General features: G+C 33.1%; 1 protein-coding gene across 1 annotated transcript in view; it reads right to left on the bottom strand.

The window, feature by feature from the left end:
• Positions 1-5441: 5441 nt before the first annotated feature.
• Positions 5442-17236, bottom strand: part of LOC125076090 — a 36880-nt gene continuing 25085 nt past the window's right edge. Inside the window, exons 5-6 of the mRNA XM_047688041.1 lie at positions 6690-6701; positions 5442-5509 (exon numbers count right to left, since the gene is read on the bottom strand). Coding sequence (XP_047543997.1) covers positions 5477-5509; positions 6690-6701 — 45 coding nt within the window. The 3' untranslated portion in view covers positions 5442-5476. The remainder of the gene's footprint in view (positions 5510-6689; positions 6702-17236) is intronic.

The following is a 17236-nucleotide window of genomic DNA, read 5'->3' as shown; positions in this document are numbered from 1 at the left end:
AAGAATTGGGTTTTTAAGGACTAATATTTTATAATAATATAAATATTTTAAATACATGTAATTATATTATATTACAGAGAAGGCAGCTGTTTCGTTGTCACCCATGCAATATATTTTCGGTTATCCAATGGATTTAATTATTACTTAGCATAGCAATGTGATTTGTAAATCAAGTGGTTGATACGCAGAAGAATGACGGAGCGAACCTTAAGATTAAGTCTTATACTCCGTAATTGAACACTTATACTTATAGCATCTTACTGAAACAAAGAAACACGCAACGTGTGTTACAATAAATCCTATATTTAATCAGACGGACCAACATGTGAACCTACAACTATATTTATATTTTAAACATTAGCCTAAATGACGTCAGCCTTAATGTTTATTAAAATAATAACGATAAAACCTTTTCGTATTAGAATGATCGCTTTCTAAACATTCGAAATAAAAAAGAAAACTTATATTTGTGTAACTTTGATCTTCTTTCCGAACACTATTTGGCATCTCGATATATTTATATTATGAAAATAAAATATACACACACATCATGATATAAGAAACTGACTGCTCTACGTATACCACATAGTTATCATGATATGCAAATCTGACTGTTTTGATTCTATAGGCCAATAGGTAAGTGGTCACCACCGCACATAACAATCGACGCTATAAGAAATATTAACCATTTATCACGTTAATGCGCCACCAAGCTTGGGGGCTAAGATATTATATCCCTTGTGCCGGAACAAAACTAAGTATTGCTGTTTGGCGGTAGAATATCTGATTAGTGGATAATACCTACCTGGACACGCTTGCACAAAGCCGACCTATTATATAACAATATATTATAGTAAATCTATACATATATTAAAATTGGAGCGTCTGTTTGTAATATTAAAATAAATATATTCTTTTTTTTCAATTTTTGTCTGTCTGTCTGTTTGTTCCGACTAATCTCTGGAACGGCTGAACCGATTTCGACGGGACTTTCACTGGCAGATAGCGGATGTAATAAGGAGTAACTTAGGCTACTTTTATTTTAGAATTATATATCGAATAAAAATAAAATCACGCTATAATATCTAAATAACTTAAATTCAAACAACGCACACGAAGTCGCGGGCACAGATAATTATAGAATATTAAATAATGATTAACCAATAATTTTGTGTTCTGCTTACAATAAATCTCCTTGCTTAATTCGAATAATGCAATCCAAGAAAACGATATAAAACGGTTTACATTAAAAGTCTCTTAACGTGGAAGCACCATATTAAACTTTACTAAGTTCGCTCTAAATCCTAAACACATTCGCTGTTTATCGTTAGACGTGTCAAGTATCGAACACCTGCCTACAAGTTCACCCCAATAAAGATAGGTATCATTTTCAACCTAAACTTTAACGCCTCGTATTCTAGTTTACGAAGTTTATTATTTATAATGCTTATAACCAAATGTTTGTGACATCTGCTATTAAAATATCTACCAGTTTTTAATTAGTCAAATAAGCCGAGAATAATTAATAGGGCGGATGAAATATTACTTTCACTGAATGACGTAGTTCAATCTATATATATAATCACTGTACAGTCTGTCCCAACTTTTATAATTGTAAAAATAAATTAAAAATAGAATATTTTTATTTAGGTCTATGATGTTAAGATTTCAAATTTATGAATGATGGTTCCTTTCATTGAGTGTGTTTATGCTAAGTAAGTAGTTTGACGAAAACTTGTCAAAGATGATATTAAAAACTATAAATTTAAGACACCCTTAGAAGTTCTAAAAATTCGTGTTACCCGTTTGTAATCCTTAAAATACTTCAAAACGAAAATCTTGGACAACGTTTCCGGGTCAGACGGCAGCCGAATTCACTAATTTATCGCCCGCTAACCTAATAAATTTACTGCGGGATTACTTGGCTTTTGCACAAAGCAAGCTTTATAATTTGTACGATATAAATCTTTACTTTTAAATAAAAACGCTTAGACTAATTTCAAAGAGGCCTACCATGGGATGTTTTTAACGAGATAAGAGACACCTACTCGTACTAAACCGTACCCACTATTAATAAAAATTGACATTGATGTGTGATTAGAATATAAAAATATTAAAGTATGTAAGAAGGCTTGAAGCTTTATCGACGTAGGTACTTGTGCAAGTAATGTATTTGTAGTCATTAATATTACATCTTCAAGGGAAATGATCCTATTATTGAGAGACACTTGAAAAGGTAGTAAAGACAAAACTACAGTACTCCAGATATAAGAAACTTGTCTAAGCAAGAAAGAGAGAAACACATTAAATAAACTACAAATTTTGAATAACAGAAACGGCACAAATGTACGTAAAAAGATTAATATATTTATCTTGACAACGACTACAAATCAAAAATAACATACAAAAAAATATCAAAATAAATTAAAAAAAATGGAATATTATTTACACATTTTTACTAACTATAAAATTAAAAAGATGTGAACAGTGAGCACTTATATCTTTAACGACGATTGCGTGCTCAGTTCCGGGCAAGCACTGAGACACATGTGCTTAAGTAAACCTGCATAAGTTCGATATAATTCTGACACATATGTATTTCCCGCATTGAATTTTTCAATGAAATTCAAAGGACATTAAGACATTTAGATGTGATTCTTTAAATAAATGATTATCTACATTTATTTCAATGCAGACGTAAATATAATCAAATATCTCAAAAGAATCCCTAAAAAACTACATCGAATATTACATCATTATTTTTTAAATTAACATCCAACAATAGTCAAGTGAAAACGCACTAAACTAACAGAATCACTTATATCGAACAAGTTTTTAGAGTCAATAAAACTATCCGACTTCCGTCCCACATATCACATAAAGTGTAAATTTTGTACAGGTTATTTTATTTTAGGTTCTTAAAGAGCAATGTTGTGTTCAGACAGGATGCAAGTTCAATGTTAACTCGAGTCGATGCCGGAGCGTTTTTGGAAATTCGTTAGGAATTCAGTTATGGCGACGAGTTTGCCTTTCGTGGTTCCATTGTTGGGCGGTTAATTGTTTTCGCTTAGATGGTTATTTCTGAAAAGCAATATTTGAAACGAATTTGCTTAACGATATTAGACCTAATCGTAAAACTATTAAAACTGACAGTCACACGCCGTGTCAGTAATATACATGACATTCGGACATATCATCTACATCGAGTTTTGAGTCCAAAAAACTACACATACCATTCGCCTATAATTCTAAAATCCTTATTCAACTAAATTATAAGTTATCGTGGGTAAGTGAAACATTAATAAAGAATGATAAATTACATTCACGACATTATAAAGCTGACATACAGGATATATAAAAATAATTGTATAAATATATATGTCTCTGTGTGTGTTATTTAATAATGATAATTAGTAACCAAATATGTATTTATGTAGAAATGACATTCTGCTTTTGATCTGATTATCTTACCTAAGGAGGTTCTCTTAAGCACATGTGCCTCAGGGCTTTCCCGGATCTGGACAAGTAGCCGTAGTTAAAGATCCAAGTGTTATGTACTTTAGGTAAGGTTGTTAACTGTTGATAATACAGTTTAAATGATTTAACTTATCTAGTTAAATCATTAAAACCCTCGCAACTAGGCCGCATTTTTGCCATCGGATTTGTTATACGTGTATGGATTGTTTTTAATTAGGTTTGTTTTAATTTGTGTTTTTGGTATTATTTGTTTTATTGGATGGATTGTATTAGAGGATGTAGTTAAAGTAATTTAAACAAGCACGCCATACCATACATTCAAGACTTTTTCTGCGCAATTACGCGTCAGTGTGACCAGGTGTCGCGGAGCAATTTGTTCCGGTGTGAACAACTTCCTACCACGGCATATTGATTGCATTTGCTTGTATGTCAATTAGTATAACCGGGACGATGCGTCTTCAGCGCTAATTATCATCTTGTCAGTATATAGTTATGTCAGAGTGACAGGAAATTGATATGCGTATCAGATTTGATCGCGATTAAAATGAGACGACATAAGCCCTGATCTATGAGGATAGATTCGCCGTTTCGCTTAAATGAAACTAATAGATAACTTTCTAGTACTACCTATCTTATTGATTATAATACTACTGTGTTCATTATTCAAACACAGTGACATGTTATGTGTATACAATACAATTTTCAAAAAAAATAATAATAACATATTATATCTACGATATAATTTGTAAGTTAAGTTTTGGTTCGGTTCTTAGTTAATTAATTGATGAGTAAATGATTTTAGTGTTATTTATTTACTGTATTTTTATATAAAAAAGAAGCTAACTGGTAATAAGTCCGTAGGTAATTTTAATATACGTTCCGTATAATATCGTATTATTTTTTAGGTATATAAATAAATACGTCTCATCAAGATAGCATTATCTTGATGAGACGTACTTATTTATATTTATGTATTTATTGTATATATATATCTGCATAGATATAATTTGTCGGGAGAAATTATGTCACGTGTGTAACAACCAAATCGTATTCGAGTTCCTGAAATAAGCTCCAAAGCCTCGTAAAGAAGTGGAGGCCTTTATCTAGAAGTGGTACATAAAAGATTACCATAATGTGCTGACTTTAAAGTCGACTTTAATCATGCTGGTTTGATTAAAAACTCATTGCTTAATTAAAAATATCTCTACTAGTAATTTTTAGAACACATCTATTAGTTTAAGTAATACCACTTAATGATTTTTTTACATTTATAAGCGTATCTTAATTCCAAATTAAATAATTTTACACTTGGACATTTCTTAACGATATAATACCCCGCCTAGTTGCTTCCACTGGTGACAGAAGGGATGATTAATTCTTCGGACAGATAATCGGAATAGTGATTCAACGGGGAAATGGCGCTAGTATTATTATATTATATTAATTAAATAATCAATGTAATCATTCAACGGGGAAATGGCGCTAGTATTATTATATTATATTAATTAAATAATCAATGTAATCATTTATTATAAATTAATAATATGCTAATGTCCTACGGCTGTGTTAAAGACCTTCTTCTTGTGAGGAGAACATTTAGATCTTATTGCACCACGCTGCTCCAAAAAGGGTTGTGCACGTGTGATAATTTTATCGTGCAGATTTCCTTACGAATTCGTCCTCGCGCACAAGACACGAGATGAGAATTCAGTAGTGCTAGCAGGGGTTCGATCCTGCAATCTTCCTAACCGCTGTACTATAAATATATATTATATATGTAAATACTATAAATAACACATGGTCCGTCTGAGTAAATTATTAAACTAAATTCATTGATACTATCGCCGACAAGTTCGTCGCTGTTCCGGTATGAAGGTTGTATGAGCTGGTGTAATTATACGCCCGAGTGACAAAACATCTTCGATCCCACGGCCAATACAGCTAATGCCATTAGGGTCTATGTGTGCAGACGTGACTAACGAACAGGTGATAGTTCTATCTAATTGACACAAAAAATAAAAATACTTACACCCTAGACGCCAGGATTCGACCGCATTCGATGGTGCATGAAAAAGAAAACACACAAATTACTAAGATGGTAATTTTTTATAATTTATATATACACGCACAACTTTTCCATGTATTAAAGTAAAAGTTTACATATAGTAAAAGTTTTGACGGAATACATTAGATTTTTTTGTTAAAGTTCTATGTATAATGGTTTAGAAAAAATTCCGTTTAGGAATAACAAGGAAAAAAATCTTTCCCCGTTTACTAATCCAGATGAAACGTATAACGTATACAGTAGGTATTGTACTAGAAGTAACGATACATATATACATTGAATCAGAATACACTTAAAGTATGTATAAAATATACATATAAATATACATGTCATAAAATTAGTCGCCATCATCTAGCTTATAATCCAATTAGGCTTTATTTAACGCAACTTTCACTACGAACTGTCGGGTAAATATTCCGGTTATACAATCGAGTTAATAGGTTAGAAATCTAAGGCATTAATTATGTTGAGATAAACATTACGGAGAAGCAAAAAAACTATCAGCTCAGGTTAATTTTTTTTACTTATCTACATATATTTATACTACAAATCTTGGCATAACGCAGTCTTACACACGTTGGTCTAGTGGTTAAATAAGCACATGGCCGTCGGTCCCGTGGTTCCTGTGTTCAAATCTAGAGTCAATGAAAGAGCTTGGTCACTAGAATATTTGCTACGCATTTGGCTTTGAGAAAGGTCGCAATTACCAAATTCGCCTAGCAGTACATCATCATCGTCGAACACGCTTATCTTGGCAACCATCAGCCCGATTTGTACTTTTTTGCGTTGAATAGTCCGTCTATTGATGTAGGCTTATAGCCTCGTGACTATAAACTTTACTGCGACCCTAATGAATAGAGCATTAACCGTGAACATCAACTAATATGCTAAGCTAGATTATGTGTTTTGAAGTATATATTATAAGTATATACTTTATACTGTCCACTCAATGTCTATAGTGACTGTTTGTAAAATAAAATTGGCGATTCAAACTCAAGCTCTTAATAAAATTTTAGTAGATTTAAGAATGTGGTCCATTTGTCTCTTTACGAGATACTCCAAGTTTTTATTTTTTAAAGTGATATAATTAAAAAAATAATCATACATTTACCAATCTTCCCATGTGTTTGAGTATCTAAATTCTTACCGTGAAGGGATCCTGAAACGAGAAAAAACATATAAATAAAAAATTGAAGTTTGACAAAGAAGATTTAGTCATCCGATGGATTTTAAAACTAAATATACTGCTCAGACGTACACATTTTACAATATTGATACATTGAGATATGTTTTAATATTTTAGCCTTTAAATTAATTTAGCAATTAATTTGATATTTTATAAATATTCAAAAATGTCTTGTGACGTTGACGACTATGACGTTATGTCATAATATGTAAACGACTTATACGGCTAACGGACGTTCAAGCGGTATAAAGTAACATCTTTCGCATTTTTAATATTAGTACTTGAGTTAGTTATAAATTAGGTTTAATAGTTAGTATTAATATAGGTTTGACTTTCATACACTATGTATATTACTATTTCCAGCCCTCGGATTCGCCCGCGTGTGAGCAGGTGTGAGATACGCGTATTTTTCTATACTTCTGACTAATTATAAAATTTTGCATACACGATCGATAGATACGATGTGAAAGCGTAACAAACTTATTAATTTATAATATCAGTTAGGATTAAATAATCAATATAAAAAAAACGTTACCATTTTTTTGAATCGTCAATATTTCAACATTAACACCGTTTCGGAAAACAGCCTCTAGCTAGAAGAAACGGCAAGAAACTCGCTTAGGTGCTCTTTTCAAATAAATATATTTAAAACTATAAAAAGATATGTTTATCTACGTACTAATCAAACCGATACAATTGAAATTTTAACAATACTTTTTTGATGAGCATACCGAGAGCCCATTGCCATATGAGCCATTTTATCCGAGTAACAGATATAGGAATTCAATCTTCTATCCAATTTATAAAGATGTTAAGTAATGGACATAAAAATCTATACTTTTTGCGTCTTTGTAATTAATTTAAATATTGATTGAAGAAATATCACAATTATAACTTTATGACGTCACAATGATTTATTTTTCATAAATAATTGTGTGCCTGTATAAAATCAGACAATATCGTACATTATAAATGAGGGGACGTAATTCATCCCGCTAATACTTTTATGTTTGAATAATTTAAAACATAAAAAGCTTTTTTAGTAACCAAAGCTATTTAAAACGACCTACTCGACTCGACGCTTCCAACAGAAAAAACGACCAAAGAGAACGGATAGAGAAACGCAAAAAATAATAGGGACATTAGCACTTTACCTTTCCCCTTCGAAATAAAAACAAAACCTCTATGACCATTAAACTCTGAGCATCCCCATAACGTACCGAGCTCTCACTGAATCGCGTACTAAACTGTAAAAAAAATAATTTGACAAAAAGTCAAGACTCATTCCCATGGACAGAACGTTCGACTACGTTTTAATACACCCATAATCTTCGATCGATGGAAATGAAATATGTAATGCGGCTAATAGGCTCCGACGTAGCTTCCTCAGCGGTCGAACCAATTTCGCCGATGGTAATACCTTTAATAATCCTATCATCACCGTGCCGCATGTATGCGATGTAATGACCGCTATTGACGCCAATAATGCCAGTAATGCACCTTAATTCAATAAATCTATTTGAGTTCCGGTCGTGATCGTTTTAATTTAAAAAATTAAAGATGCGAATTATGAACAATTTTCTGGTGCAATTTAAAAATGTATCGAGATTTGTAAATAGGCCGAATAACAGTCAGCATCGGAATCGTCGTCTAATCTCGTTAAGAAATTTAATTCGTACTCGAATAAATAAACGAATAGGAAATCCGAACGATTAATCTCAATCATAAAACCGCGGAACAGTAAATAATTAGTCATCGAATGTCGTTACGAGTAATGCGTGTCGCCCGTGTAAATGATACTTTCGTATGAATATGAGCGTGGTGAATGAGGATTTCTAAAATAAGAGGTAATTTATTATAGAGAGCAGTGCAGGCAGTGACGCAAACACTCGTCGACAGATATTAAGTGTTAGAACACTGCATCAAAATGAAGCGAACTCGATACACTCGGAGATATCGTCTCTTTTGCGTGTGGCGTCCATTCGAAACTAGTTCATACATCAACCCGTTGACAAATAACTTCTCATTATTCTTTCTCTCACTCTAGCTCCGTTAATATTAATACACTCGATTTTTACTGTTCCATCGATGTGTTACAGATCGACAATATATCGATTTTGATAGATCGTTCGTGCGTAAATTACAAAAAAAACGTCGTCACTTCGATGTTTTAATCTCGCATTAAAGGCTCATAATTACGTCGTGTACAGATCGGGTAGATAATTGTTTTTTTCGTGCCACGACTAAACATTGTGAATTTAATTGCGGGCCTGTTAGCGCGCACCCCGAGGACGTGTCGTTAATAGTGCGTTGTCTCTTCATTTTGTTTGAACGTTCACTGACTCTGTTATTTCGGAGCGACTAATAAATTGCGCGATGACAGGTGTCAGCTGCTCAAACGCCTCTGCACTCTTGCGTCCATGTCTCATTCCTCACGTTCTACTCCTAAATTCTCTTATTTTATCAACGCTACGTTCAATTTTCGTTTCGTTCTCTCGCAATTCTATTTGTTTGCGTTAACGTTTTAGTTGCGATCCGGTGATTCTGGTTCGCGAGTTTTCGCCTCACGATTCCTACATTACAGGTCTTCTAAAAAATAAGTCAATGGAACAAAAGTGAAGTTTATTATTTCAATATATTAATGTCGCCGCTGGCATTTTATATGTCTATCGTATGTTTACAATAAATCGATTTTTATTACTTGTTTTACATTTGAAAAATTAATGGTCTATACAATTGATTAGCAGGTGCTCGTTCGGTGTAATTTATATTACAGGCGGACGATTATTATGTTCTGTTACGCAAAGTCATGTTTCGCCAGTAGGCCTATCGTAGATCTGTGTGAAACGGCTTCGAAAAGAATTCGAGTATTTTATTGAAATTGCTGTAACACAGGAGACAAGAAATGCATTGAATAGTTTATGCGGTTATAAATAAAACGTCGGTCCGGCTAGGATCGAAAGAAGATTTATACGGCTCGAAGTCGGAAAGCGCTTGACAATTGGCTCGGCACAAGTGCTCTTTGATTGACGCTCTCGACTCAGTCCTCTGTCATTGAAGTCGTAAATATTTATGCAATTAGGTCCATCTCAAACACAACTAGTTAATTAGATGCGACATATAATTTATGCAATCCTACTTATACAGCTATAGCAAAGTAAACTTGCTCCGACATGTCAATACGTAATATTCTATACATCCAGTTCAACGACCCGTTAGATTACGATCCCAAATATAATCTTAACACGCACAAATATAAATGATATAAGCGTTTAAACATCCGACATACAAACCAATAATGAACGCATTCGATTCGATAAAGCTTAAGATAACCAATATGTTTCCTTAAAAAAGGACAAAGAGGTGCGATATAAATCAGAGATATACTTATTTCTTTTTACTATCGTTAATTACAGAAGGGTATATATAAATAAGGGACGCGCCCATTGACGCGGCTCGAGGCGATCGCTGCGGCGCGCCGTGTCGCTACAAGAAAATGCACTTATGTGCCGCTCTGTGAAAAACTGTTTTCGACCGCTGTCGTCGGTTAGTTGCGCCAAGATCTGAGCTTAGAGTCATCGCCTTGGAGGTTACGAATGTAACCGATGTACCTGATTTAATAAATACAGGTCGGAGGAACATTAACTTTTCCGGCATTAGTTGTTTATACGTCCTGACGTCAAACTGACATTTCTTTTACGTTTGTTTTAGTTTTAAGTATTGCTTTAGACGTCGGGTGACATGTGGTCCGCGGTGGTCTGAGTGAAGATGCGATAGACGACGGTTATATCTTTATTTGTCGATCGACATAAATAAGTAAACCAAAAAGTCCATTCATAAAGAAGTTAGAATGACATCGTTTTACATTGTTAACAATTTTAATAACTCTATTGATACATCTATTATATTTAAAGTCAATTGTCGATATTATTAATATCGATTGTAAACATTTTAAAGTAATAGGTAATTCATAACCCACGCTGGGCTATCACTATACTCTTATGTTTGGAACTTATTCGACCACGCTTTTCAGAAACGGGTTAGCGGATATCCAAAAAGAAATAAATTAAAAACACACAAACAAGGTAAATGATAACTTGATAACTTTGCGTGATCAAAATGGGTTTAAACTACTATTTCTGACCACTGAGCCTAAGCGGCTCACAAACAAACAAAATAAATAGCTTTACTACCAATATTAAAAAAAATATATCATTTTAACACCACTATTGTATAAATAGCTTAAATACGTCGCGTGTGAAATCAATCTTGTAGACATTCGAGATACCGTACAATTATTAAATACAACTAAAATAAAATTAATACAAGAGTTCGTATCTTCCGAATACTACGAAGGACGATCCTCATATATTCGATCAAAAATTCGACCCATAAACCCGTCAGCGGGTGCATAAAAACAAACAGAAGTCAGTTTATTAATACAAATAAATTGTCTGAGCAGGAATGAATATCGATAAATTGAAAAGGTAAAGCATATCATCGATTATAAGCAGCTGGCGGGCATTATGCAAAACGGAACAATTCAATGGCGGTAGCGGTTGTAATTGAAAACTATGCCTCGATACCTCGATTCGTCGATACCACGTCCTTCCGCGCGTTCCGACCCGTTACCCCGTTTTTTTCTCGATCTTGCCCCGTAATTGATTTTATAAATCGTTTATATTTTGGCAGTCTTTGCATTTTTTTTATAATATGTCATTTAAATCTGTAAGTTATAGTATACATCAGATATATTTATTATATCTATATAAAATATTTTTACATCAGAAATGATATATCAACTAATTTTTTATAAACATTGACTGTGAAAATGAAACTAAGAAACTTGTAATCCAAAATACTAAAGATATTAATTATTATTATCATAAACCAACAATAACCTCCTACCTGTTTGTTTAAGCTAATTTTCCATACACAATACACGGCTTGAGCCAAAGTTAGCGACTTGGTCGAAACTTGGCAATTTACATAAATCTAAAACTTCTTGACAAAGGCCTTATTAAAATCTCCGAAAGAACTTTAATTTGACTTGGCAGCATCATCGTTAATCTTCGCGGCACAACTTCTAACTTATAATACTAACAATATCACGAGTTAATATTTCGAAGATAAATCTTAAGATACGTAGAAAGAAAAATTACATGACAATTAAAAGTTAAGAAGCGTATTTCTTCAAATCAAACAATTTTTTTTTTTTTTGTTTTAAAATTACTATTCAATTACACTTAACTTTTATTGCCAGTTAAATATTCTTATTATTTTATGACAGTATACTTCGCTAAATGTGTCTGAATTACTTTGTCATAGTTATCTAATAATCAACACTTAAATTTTACGGGTCAATGGCCAATACGTTGATACAGTTTTTTAAATACCTTTGACCAGTAAATATTTAATCTGGCATCAAAGCAATCCTATTGAACTCGACTGCATTGAAACTCCATCAATGGAGAATTGATTGCGTAATGTGTAGATTGATGGATTGATGGATTGATGAATCTGATCACAAAATATCTAGATATTTCGCCGTGTACTGACGATGCGATTAAGATAATTTAATTAGGTACGTATGACTATTATAATATTTTCTTAATAATAATAGATGTTCCAAATATATTTCTACGTTTAATAAAGAGGAAAATCTATTATAAAAGTTAAAAGTAATTGTCCCAAAACTGAGCTAACGTAGGAGACTCCTTTCCGCAAATACAAGTTTAGCGCTTAAAAAAATCAGAAAATGTAGCTCAGATATGAACTCGTGATCTTCGATTGAAATACGTGTTCTAACAACTGAACCATCCCCGCTCCTTTACCGGTACATATTTATATTTATTTTTGAATTTATTATAAAAACGTTAAAGTAACTTCGTTTGTAATTAATGCAAATTAACCACGTATCGAAATAGATGAGACAATTGTTCGCCTGTTTACCCCATCTGTAGTTAATTTTATGTAATCAATTGATTGTCGCACTTAACCCGTCCCACAGTGGTTGAACGTAAATCTTTCTAAAGGGGCGTGTTCAAGACTAGATAAAACCGCTGCGGTGTTTAATAAGGACGCGTTTTATTTTGAGAAAAGGAAATTGCTATATATTTTTTTGTTATATTGTTTACGAATATATTTGAACGCATATATCATAAATACTCATCTATTTAACCGCGAATTGCACTAAAGTTTATTAAATTATAAATAAAATGTTTTTTCTAAAGCTTATGATACATGATTCATTTCGATGCTGCATTATATAAGTTTCTGAGTAATGGGGTGAAAATAACTTAAGCTAATAGCAGGAAACAAATACATATTTCATTTAATAACAATCTAATTTTGTTATTATAAATGTTAATATTTTTATTTGCCACACAAACAGCGTTTCCGTTGCGGTAATAATTACTTTTGTGTACATAACATAATCTTTTATTGGACGGACGGTCCGTTTCGCAAATAAAAGTCCGATTCGAGTTTTCGTGATAGCGGTTATCTTTCATCTCGCTTGTCTTTGCATTTGCTTAAACAAATAGAGGCCTCGTCGGGTAGGCAGGTCCTAATTAAAAACTATATTCAGCCGTCGTATATTACACAGATGGTGGCCTCGAGCCCTTACTCACTCAGCCCGGCCACCTCCCAGTCGTTTAAGTGTTTATAGCTTCACTGTGCTACAGTTCCTTAGAAGCATTTTACGCGACCGCATAATGAATCAACCGCCTTTTTTATTTTCATAGATTGCCATCCGAATTCGTTATAATTAATATGTAAAACGCGTTACAAAAAAATACGCTATTTTTATTCATCATAGAAGCTAAACTTTCTCCGCACCGAACTTAATATAACACAAGTCATTAAAACACTCGACGTACTAACGAGATAACAGGCCCGTGATATTTCATTCATAATCAGAAGCCAATTAAAGAACAAATTACAAATAGAATCAAACAACACAAAAATAATTACAAACAATATCGAATTGAATGTCCGATCGGTGGGTAATTAGAAACAATTGGAGATGCTGAAATATTGATGGGAGATGGCATCCGACTCTTGTTTATACTGCCCGGCCCACCTCGTACTAAAAATGCGATCATATCTTTTATAATATAATGGGTTTCCGTGGCGGCACCTCCGCCGATAATTGTATAGAATATTGACGTTGGGCCCTGTCTTTGCCTGACAAATTATGAACAATATTATCTATATTAAAAATTGCAAATCAATTTAGTAATTTGGTTTAGTCGATTTGATTATAAATAGTTCGATGTCTCCTTATCATTATTATAAATAACACCTATTATAAAACTAAAAGAATAGAGTGCGAATCAGATTAAGTTTCCATTGCTAAGATATATATCGCGAGCTGAATTTTGAAAATCAAATAAAAGGACAATATTGTATGACAGTCACGAACACGAAGTAAGGACAATTGATTTGTATCAAACTTATAGAGTACGAAAGAGGATAAGTTTATATTTTTTTTCTGTACAAACAAAAACATCGATAACAATTTAATTATTAGTATCTATAGATGTAAGGATAAAACTCATATTGAATCGGGCCGTGGTACCCGCCCGGCTTGATAAAGCTTAAATCAACACTCGAAGGAATTACAGCCGAGACACACTTCATCACGGATGCGACTAGTGATTAACTATCGCCGCCCTCTGGATCCGCTCGACGGGACCAGCTCGACACACCCAGCCATTCTCCGATTGTAACGACACGAAATGTTGGAACCCCGATTTAATTACGCCGTGCGAATTTTCGATTCATGTTTATCAACGTTATTTTATTCGAGAGATTTTATATTTTTTTTAAGTACGTTTGAAATTTAAACAAATATGTTCCGTATTCGCCCATTATAATAATTAAATACTTTATACGATCACTTTTGATAATTATTCATTAAGAGTATGATACAGGTCGTATCGTCGTATAAAATCAACATGGCGGTCAATTGCTATAGTTATATTTTTAAATTTATATTTCTCTACTAGCTGTGCCCGCGACTTCGTGCGCGTTGTTTGAATTTAAGTTATTTGGATATTGTAGCGTGATTTTATTTTTATTCTATATATAATTCTAAAAAAGTAAAAACTAAAAAAGTAGCCAAGTTACTACTTATTACATCCGCTATCTGCCAGTGAAAGTCCCGTCTATTTACCGTGTATACATACATATGCATTTAGTAAAAATGGGTTATTTTAATATTACAAACAGACACTCCAACTTTATTATATGTATAGAAGATAGGCGAACGGGTAAGAGGGATTGATGGTAAGTTTTAATTTTTATATTCGCCAACTAAAAAACCACCAACTTATCTCCTAAGATTTCCGTTATGTCTATACACTGGCTCACTCGCCTTCAATGCGGAACACAACAAAGCTAATCATTGCTCGACGGTATACAGTGAGTGCCTACAATTTAAAAGGGCTTGAACAACCAACCACTATATTTATACCACCATCGAAAGTACCATCAAAAGACATTTAATTTATTTTATTTTTTAATTCAAACAATATAGTAAAGGCAATAAATAATGTTGTTTAAGTACTTACTTATTTCCGTAAATACAAAGAAATAAAAATTAAGACAATTTTTTTGTCTCAATATTGAAGGGTTTTTTTTTTAAAACAATTCTCTTTGCATATACTCATAGCGGCATCGTCGAGAAAATATAGTGTATTGTACTATAATGATATTATTTTCATAGTGATTTAATAATATAACCGAACACTACTGAGTTTGGAGAATCGAACGTACGACTAGTGTGATAATATGTGTAAAAGCGTGACGCCTGAAGAGTCAGAGCAATTGTCTAGTTCATTAAGAGTATCGGTTCAATTACTGACACAATCGACATGATGTATCGGGTCAATTATTTGATAGACAGAGACAAGCACTTGACACATATGACTATTTAGCGTTTTCAAATCAAACTGTCAAAAATTAGTTTTTTTTTTTTTATTATATCGTTAGTCGGTTGAGCGAATGAGCATCCTAGTGACAGTGGACACCAGCGCTAAATATTAATTATTCCTAACATCACAATGCGCCACCAACCTTGAAACGTAAGATGTTATGTTTCTTGTGCCTGTAGTTGGTACACGCACCCTTCAAACCGGAACCCAACAATACTGAGTACTACTGTTTGGCGGTAGAATATCAGATGAGTGGGTGGTACCTAGACAGACGGGCTCGCACAAAGCCCTACCACCAAGAGAAAGTCCGTATTCCTAACATATAATAGTTAACAAAAATAACAGCCTGTTAAAGTATCTTCTTTTGACGAGGTTTGGGGGTTGTTCCACCACGCTATCCCGATGCGGCTTGATGGCTACACATATAAACAATTTTCATCCTACACACGGCTTCCCACGATGTTTTCCTTCACCTCTAAATAAATTAAAATACAAATTAAACACATGATGATGATGATGGAAATGTAAGCTCGGATTTGAATCTGCGATCTTCGGTTGAGGACGACGGTATTCTAGCCTTGGTCGTCTCGATATTAACAAAATATTATATAAAAATAAGAAAGAAAACATGTACAATAAAAATTAGACATTGTTTTCAACTCATCCTCCGATCGAAAACTTCGATACTGGAACACCTCGAAGATCCGATCCATTGTTACTGATGAATTGACGAGACGACATTTGAATTGATATTTGTCAAGAATTGACAGACGCGTGTCAAATAATATGACAAAGAATATAACATATGTAGAAGTACCGTTTAACGGTTGAAATTATTAAACATTAATGCCTAATTTAATTCAATATTTATTTGTTAGATGTTCAGTTTTCGAATAAGTAATGAATGTGTCAGGTAAGAATATTAATTAATTGTTTTATTTATTTTTGAATTATTTCAATTTATTATATAAGAACATTGGTCGTGGTAATGTGTTAACATGGCTACACTCTCTTATACAAAACGGTAATAACCAATATATTTGTAGCGATAATTTTTATATAATTTATAAACTATGGATAATAAATTAGTATGGACATTGGCGCCGTAAGAAAAATTAACAATTCCTCGCATCGCCAATGCGCCACCAACATTGGGAACTAAGATTGTATTCCCCTTGTGCCTGTTATATTGACTCAAGAACCCTTCAAACAGGAACACAATAATACTAAGTATTCCTGTTGGACGGTATAACATCTGATGACTTTGTGATACCTACCCATACAATTTTACACAAAATCCTACCATAGTTTGGACATCAGTATGGACAGAATAAATTACTTCGACATAGAGAAAAAAATATTTTATATCGAAAATGATAAAACTTAGAGGATTCTACATTAAAGAGATCCTGATTTTAAAACCGTAATACAATTCGACGAAGACATGCCTATTGGTATTCTGACAAACTTTCGGACAAGACAATTCGTTTTAAAATTTGATTAATTAAAAGTTCCTGCAAAAATAAAGATCTTAAAGCAAGGGTTGCGGATTTCTTTTGTATCTTATAA

Source organism: Vanessa atalanta, chromosome Z (assembly GCF_905147765.1).
Source record: "Vanessa atalanta chromosome Z, ilVanAtal1.2, whole genome shotgun sequence".
Lineage (NCBI taxonomy): Eukaryota > Metazoa > Arthropoda > Insecta > Lepidoptera > Nymphalidae > Vanessa > Vanessa atalanta.
Note: the sequence above shows the minus strand (reverse complement) of the source record. Positions and strands in the feature narration are given on the sequence as shown.